The sequence below is a fragment of the Chaetodon trifascialis genome, chromosome 11, assembly GCF_039877785.1.
Source record: "Chaetodon trifascialis isolate fChaTrf1 chromosome 11, fChaTrf1.hap1, whole genome shotgun sequence".
NCBI classification, from domain to species: Eukaryota; Metazoa; Chordata; class Actinopteri; order Chaetodontiformes; family Chaetodontidae; genus Chaetodon; species Chaetodon trifascialis.
The window spans coordinates 11,319,865-11,327,398 of NC_092066.1; the positions used below are offsets into that span (position 1 = coordinate 11,319,865).

At 41.5% G+C, this 7,534-nt stretch overlaps 1 protein-coding gene across 1 annotated transcript; it reads right to left on the bottom strand.

Annotated features, from left to right (window-relative positions):
• Positions 1 to 369: 369 nt before the first annotated feature.
• On the bottom strand, positions 370 to 2,495 carry foxc1a (forkhead box C1a). The gene has a single exon (XM_070973259.1). The coding sequence runs from the start codon at positions 2,257 to 2,259 to the stop codon at positions 838 to 840; it is 1,422 nt and encodes a 473-aa protein (XP_070829360.1). The 5' UTR covers positions 2,260 to 2,495; the 3' UTR covers positions 370 to 837.
• Positions 2,496 to 7,534: the final 5,039 nt, after the last annotated feature.

Below are 7,534 nucleotides of genomic sequence, written 5' to 3' on the forward strand. Positions count from 1 at the left end.
AGGAAGTGAAATATGCGCGTTAAAAAGCTAGAAATAAACATATTATCAGCAGGGGGCTTCTCTTTGGACAAAGTTTCCTCCAAGTTTTTTTTTTTTTTCCTCAATGGCATGAGGCGAATATTTACTTCTAGGGCATCATTAGAAGAGTAAGTAAATTTGTGAGATTAAAAATATGTAAGATCTGAATCTGTGCAGCAGATTGCAGTCCAAGCATCCTTCATTTATTTTAGATATTCAAGAAATAAGAAAATCTCAGAGGGTCAAATCAGATGAATAACGAGGCCGATTTACCCTCCACAGAACACTAACACGGGCCAGACTGACTGTATTCAAGTCTGCAAGAAACGAGGCGTAACTTTAACTCACATAAAATGACAATTTATTAAACAAACAAACAAATCCTTCAAAATACTTTTCAACAAAGGAAGAATCTTTGAAATAGTACGGCGATATAGGCTACACGTTCCTTTTTCTTACTTTTATAATGGAACAATTTTTTTGGACAATTAAGGCAATTCAATTTCGAAACACTTTTTTTGGTGTTTGGTCCATAATATCCGGCTACATTTTAGAAATAAATTACTATATGCAATGTACACGTCCATGAAAACTGACACATCCTTAACATATATAAAGCCACAAAAGCGAAGAGAGACTTACGTGTTATTCGCAGTAACACTGTTCTTTAGAAAGAGATCAAGTCTTTTCTGTTTTTCTTTTCTGTCTCATGTTAGTCCATGTGGTGTGGGCAGGGGAGAAGAGGGAAAATGTTGGATTTTACTGACAGAGTTCAAACACCGTGAGGAAAATATTGAGCTTTTTTTTTTTTTTTTTTGGTCAGAACTTGCTGCAGTCATACACGAAAGCTCCCGAAGTGCGATAGATGGATTGGCTCGGTGGGAACGACATCTGACAGCTGTTATTCCCATTCACCGGTGAATTATTCAAGCCAATTCTCTGGGATTCAAACATCTCTCGGACTGAATGGAAGTTCTGCTGCTGTGCTGGGTACGTTGCGCCCAGATGGCCCAGGTCTCCGGCCTGGTTGAGGTACCATGAGGTCAGCCTCCCTTGGTGGGGATGGTGGCCCTCCTGCCCAGAGTTTAGGTTACCGTGGCTCAGGGAGGATGAGGTGGTAGTGACTGAGTAATCTGGCAAAGTTTCGTCCACGGTGGTGCTCGGTGCCAAGTGGCTAGATCTGTCCCCGGCGTACAAGCTCATGGCTTGCATATTACAATGATAGGTTGCATTGGAGGTAGTGGAGATGGAGTTTTGGTTACAGGGTGAACTATAGACAGATGTCTGACTTGGAGAATAGTTTAAGGACAAAGACGGTGTTATACCTGTCCTGGTGGAAGCGGTGAGGCTGGAGGTGAGCTCGGTGGCCCCTTGTGGAGACCCCCGGAGGGAGGTCATGATGTTGTCTACGCTGAAGCCCTGCGTCGAGGCCTGGCCGTGGTGCTGGTGGTGCTCGGAGCTGTCCATGCCTATGGACCTATTGGAGGGGATGCTGTGAGGGCTCCCACTGGACATGCTGCTGCTGTCCGGGCTCTCGATTTTGGGCACGGTGCTCAAAGAGGGCGAGTCGGCCTGCGGTGGCGTGACTGTCCCGTTCTCAGTCTTAATATCCTGGATCCTCACAGGCTTGGAGCCCGGCTGCACCGGCTGCTCCTGCTCCCGGCCTTGAAGCCTCGGCGGCGCATCCTTCTGCAGCCGTTCTTCTTTCTCTTTCTGCACGTCCTTCTTTTTGAACCGTCGTCTCCTCCTCAAGAAGCTCCCGTTTTCGAACATGTTGTACGAGTCCGGGTCCAGGGTCCAGTAGCTGCCTTTACCAGGTTTTTTATCATCACGGGGCACCTTGACAAAACACTCATTCAGAGACAGATTGTGCCTGATGCTGTTCTGCCAGCCCTGCTTGTTGTCTCGGTAAAACGGAAACCTTTCCATGATAAACTGGTAAATCCCATTCAGGGTCACCTTCTTGTCGGGCGAGTTCTGGATAGCCATGGTGATGAGCGCAATGTAACTATAGGGGGGCTTGACCATATCCTTGGGCTGAGGTTGGGGGGTGTACGGTCCATAAGCCCGGGCCATGCTGGCGGGGTATTGGTCATGAGCCGCATGAGAGTACATGTTCATAGGTGCTGGCATGCCGGTGTATCCCCCACCGGCAGCGGCCCGGTAGTAGCTCGGGTCGCTGCTGATGTACGGCACGACGCCCAGCGAGTTGGGACTGGAGACGGAGTAGCGAGCCTGCATGTCTTCAGTTTGATCCGAAAATAAAGCTCCAAAATAGGCAGACGGAGAGCTCCACTTCTCCCTCCTCTGAAGGCTGAGGCGCTCAAATCACAGTCCCTCACTGCTCAGATCAAAAGAAAAAAAGAGAAAATCTCAACAACAGTGCGGCGTGCTGGAGCTGAGCAGTGTTTAAGCCATCCCCATCTTCGTGTCTCTACGAAACGCACATTGAAAAGTTCTGAACTTTGGACATCCGTCACCACACAGGACAGGACTTTTGCGCAGTTAAATTCTTTCCTCCTTTTTGCTGCCAGTGGAGCTCCTCCCCGAAAGTGCACGACTCGTCCAATAGGGAGGCAGGCCGTGCGGAGGGAGCGCAAAGCTCCCGGCCACACTCGGGGTTTTTTAGAAAAAGCGAGAGGAGGTGTCGGTTAACTCCCAGCCCACTCCAGCCGAGACTCCAGACGTGACAGAGCGACTCACATGTTCACGATGAGACCATGGAGGGCTTATCCCCGCAAAGACACCCTCTATAGGACCTATATGTGTCTGAAAATAACAGAGCTATCGTTAGAATTTAAAAGTCCAGTAGCTGTGCATTCATCTGGATATTATAAAATTGAATTTATCAAAATGTTTCTCTGAAAAAAGTCACAATTTATGCAAGGTGTGCAGTGAATTTATTTGGCTGTCGCTGCTAATATGAAAACTAACAAACAACATTCAATATTTCCACTTTTATTCCTTTTTTATTAGAACAGATAGAAACGCCAATAACCCAAAATTACGTGCATTTTCAACGTCTTTAAAAGTGCATTTTATTAGCCATGCGCCTCAACACCAGCAGCAGATCAAAGCAGGGCAGAGCCTCGCATCTCTGGCAGTGGGTGGTAAAGGTGAGATCTCATTACGGCGGGAATTAAAGACAGTTTGGGCCCGAAAGGTGTGAGAGTTTATTCAGGGAAAGGGTTTAAAGACGGGGAACCAAACGGGATGACCGTGACACCTTACATTTGCTTATCTGTTGTATTGTGATGCTGGAGGCCCCTTTATTGTCCCTGCAGCCGAATAAACAAAAGTCACTCCTCCATTCACCTTTAATTAAAAAAAGAAAAGCCCCGGAGAGTTTATAAGGTGTTTTACAGCAGACCGTGGAGTTTTATATCAGGTAATTATTTTTAAGGCTGAGTTTTGAAATTAAATAAGATTTGGAGCAAAGATAGAATAATCCGACCCAGGAGGCCTCTGCATGGCCCTGCTGTCAGAGGCGGCTGTGCATGAAATTGTAAATGCTCATTGTGAGGCAAAGTTACAGTCCCAATATCGATGTAATCCTCTGCAGGTCGTCTTAATTAAATGTCCGTGCAGTGGCCTGGTGCTCCGCCGGTTTCTCCTTACATGGACCCGGGCATGAACTTTTTCCACCGCCCTGGGCTGTTTACACAATTCACGACGGGCTTTTTACTTAATACCACGGCCTGCCCACCCAGTCCTCCTTAACTCTTTATTATTTAAGGTGTCCACGAGGGAAGTCCCGGTGGAAAACTGCATGTCAAAATAATCAGCACAACAGGCGAAACATTTGATGGCTTTTGGCCATTTTTAACGTAATTACAATAGAATGAGAGCAGAATTATTATTCAAATAAATGTTTTATGGTGACGGAGACGCTTGTTCTAATATTATTTGATCTACATTTTAATTCAATTTAATGTTAGTTTAGGTTATTTGTTTTGTTTGTTTTTTGTGCATTTGTACCACTTGATCTTCCCTCAGTGCAAAGTTTTGCTTGTAAAATAAAAAGGCAGAGATCTGAGTAGATAATCAGAAAAAGATAATATTATAGATTATTATATAAATAAGTTACAATTAAACGATGCGGTATGTTATGCACTAAATCGACCATATGCTGATGTTAAGATATTTTTAAAAAAAAATAAAAATAAATATTGAGATTCAAAATTAAATCAAATTCACAGTGCTGAATTTTAAAAAACAAAGATAAGATAGATGAAAGATAGATGACAGATGGATAAGAGAGAGAGAGAGAGAGAGAGAGAGAGAGAGAGAGAGAGAGAGAGAGAGAGAGAGAGACTACAGCTCAGGTCCCTGTTTTTGTTTACTGTACAAATTGTTGGAGAAATTAGTATTTTGATGCCTTGTCAACATTGTTATCGATACTTGCTCGCCAATAAAGGCCTTTGAATTGAACTGGGTGAAAAAAAGAGAGTCTATTGAAGTCAATCATAACTATGATTTTGGCTCCCTCTAGTGTTTTCCTCACTCAGCCTGCACTCATCTGTGTAACTTAATTGGAGTAATTTATTGTAAACTCTCATGAAGTCCCTTCTTTAATCGCAACTGTCACGAACCGGGCCACAGGGCCGAGACCACAACTGGTGCCACACCTGACTCCACATAAACTGCAAAGTACTGCAGGGCCCGGACCAAGGCAAGAGCCTCCTTTTCAACCACTGAGTAATTCACCTGGTGCCGGTTAAACTTCTTGGAGAAGAAACTAACTAAGGGAGGGTCGTCACACCACCAACTATTTCATAACAGAAGTTTCAAACATACATTTCGGAGACAAATGAAAAAATGACAGATCACTGACCAGATGCCACCACTGAAGGTCATTTATTTGGACAAATAGGTCAATAACTTAGACCGATCGGTACTGTCATTCATAATGTTTGCATTTAACAAACCATAAAGCGTTTTTTTTATTGATTTTAATCAGGATCATTCAGTTCATAAATAATAAATACTATTGAAATGAATTTACCATATCAACATGTCACTTCGGCGCGTGTGCTCGCGTGTATGGCGTTTGATCTATTGTCCCATAAGAGCCTCCGGCAGGCGGAGGATGCAGAACATTAATAAGACTCTACTGCCACCTCGCGATCTGTTTTAGTACTACAGGCTTAAATCAGTACTGCGCAATCTCACATTACTGAAGAGAAAGGGGGCGTCAGTTGTGAGATCAGGGGTGACCATGACCTTGAATACTGAGATGTACTGCTCAGAATAAAGCCAGTAACATAACAAGTACCTCACAACTGTATTTAAGTGCAATACTTTAGTAAATGTACTTACTTTCCACCAGTGGATGATGTGATGCATTTACTTTACTGTCTGCCATCCATGATGTCAGTGAGTTGAAGCTGACATCAGACCAGAGAGCTTTCCTCTGGCACATGGAGTTACAGTACATACACGCTGTTATAGGAAAGGTCTTGTTTTCAGACTTTCGTTTGTCGTTTGTTTAAGGAATCCAGACACTTTTATACCTTCTGTTTTTCCTGCATGGGCACATATTCGAATTACTTTAAAGCACCGTAATGAAATAATTGTGGTGCGCAGAATTTCTAAAAGGCTGTGTATCCCTGTGTTCTTTTCAATGACGTCTTCCGTTGAATTGGTAAACGGCATCAAACAGGCCACTTATTGCATATTCTTTTACTAATTTGCAACTTTCACCATCATCCTCTGCTTCCTTCTCTTGATCATGCGGGGCACCAAGACAGCAGTGATGACGATGATGATGATGATGATGATGATGATGATGATGTGCAGGGGCGATCAGCTGTACAAAACATGATGGAAAATGGTGTTGTTGGTCAGCAGCAGCAGCACACTTCAATTTTTATTTGTTTGTTATTTTATTATTTTTCCTTTTTTTACTCTGATTTCAACAGTCATATTAATTCCATTTGAATTAATTTAAGCATTTTTGCTGATGTTTTGTTTTCCATTTCCATACTGTTTTTTCCTCAGAAAGGGCATCATTTCCTTTAAATCTTATGGGAACATCCAACGAGAACTAAGTCACTAAAGGTAGTTTTCACAGTTGATGGAATACTACAGCATGTGAGGTACATTAACACTTTGGTGAAGAACATGTGGCAGCAGTCACACACATCATAGTAATATAGAGTTCAGATAATAATGCTCTTAAAACAAACTAAACTGTGTGTTTCTATATTATGACTCTGCATTAGACTGCTTTTGTCTGTATGATGGCATTCAAAGCTGACCTTATTTCATGGTGCCAGTGCTTGATTTTTACTTTTTTTTTTTCTTTTTTTTCTTTTTTTCCCAAAACAACCAAAATAAGATAAAGAAATATAATCATCATCATCATCATCATCATAATGATGACAATAATAACAATAATAATACCACCAAAAAAGCCAACTATAAAATCTATATTTTATAGATTTGGGATTGTGAACAATTGTCAACTCTGTGTTTTCCCTTTTAAACATAACTGAGATTCACTGTAAAACACCACAGGTGCAGATATAAAACAAATTCATGACTAAAGGTCGAATATTTGTACATTTGGATTTTAGACATTTTTAGACAAGCAGCCGATCTGCCCAGTGAAAGACTAACTCACTGAAGAGGTCTGTAAGATGACACGTTTCAGTAGGTCATGGCTAATGGCAGCAAATGAATAAATAAATAAAAAGAAGAACGAAAGAAAGAAATGTAATCAAAATAATGTAATCATGTCCAGTCGCTGACAGAGGTCTAACACAGAAATGTTAATTTGATGTCAGATGGTATTTGGTAAATGATAATTTAATTCATGTTTACTTCATGTTACTTCATGTTTGCTTTCTTAAACTTACTTCTTCAGCAAAGTATCACAAATCTTCAGCAATCTCTGAGTATTGAATGTGCAGTTTATGTTTAGTCAGTGTAACAGTTCTGCTTCTCTGTCATTTTATTAAGTTTGATGAGCTAATTTGGGATATGTATTTTTAATATACATAGCCCAGATCACAGATATGTTAAAATGTATTAATAATTCTGTTCAGCACCACGGACAGCAGAGACATTGCTCTCATTTTTTTTTTTGCTCTCACTCTTCGAGATATCATCATCATCATCATCATCATCATCATCATCATCATCATCATCACTGTCACTCTAATCTGTGTAGCAATGGTCCAACAGCCTCCACTGTCAACATTTTGTATACGTGCTGTATGTGTAACACATGTAATTCAAGCATGCATTTCAATAATACAATTTCTACTTGACCTCTCAGACCAGGATTCATTATTCAACTTATAAAATGACAACATTTAAGGCTGAAAACGCAGCACAGACTGCCGTGCATCTGGTGTTTCAAGACTATCATCATCATCATCATCATCATCATCATGTGCAAGGAAAAAAGTGATGTACTGACCTAACTGTGTTTAATGGACTAACACGTAGAATTGGTTAAACCACTTTGATGGCACAGCTTTTATATTCACACAACCTATTATTTTGGTGG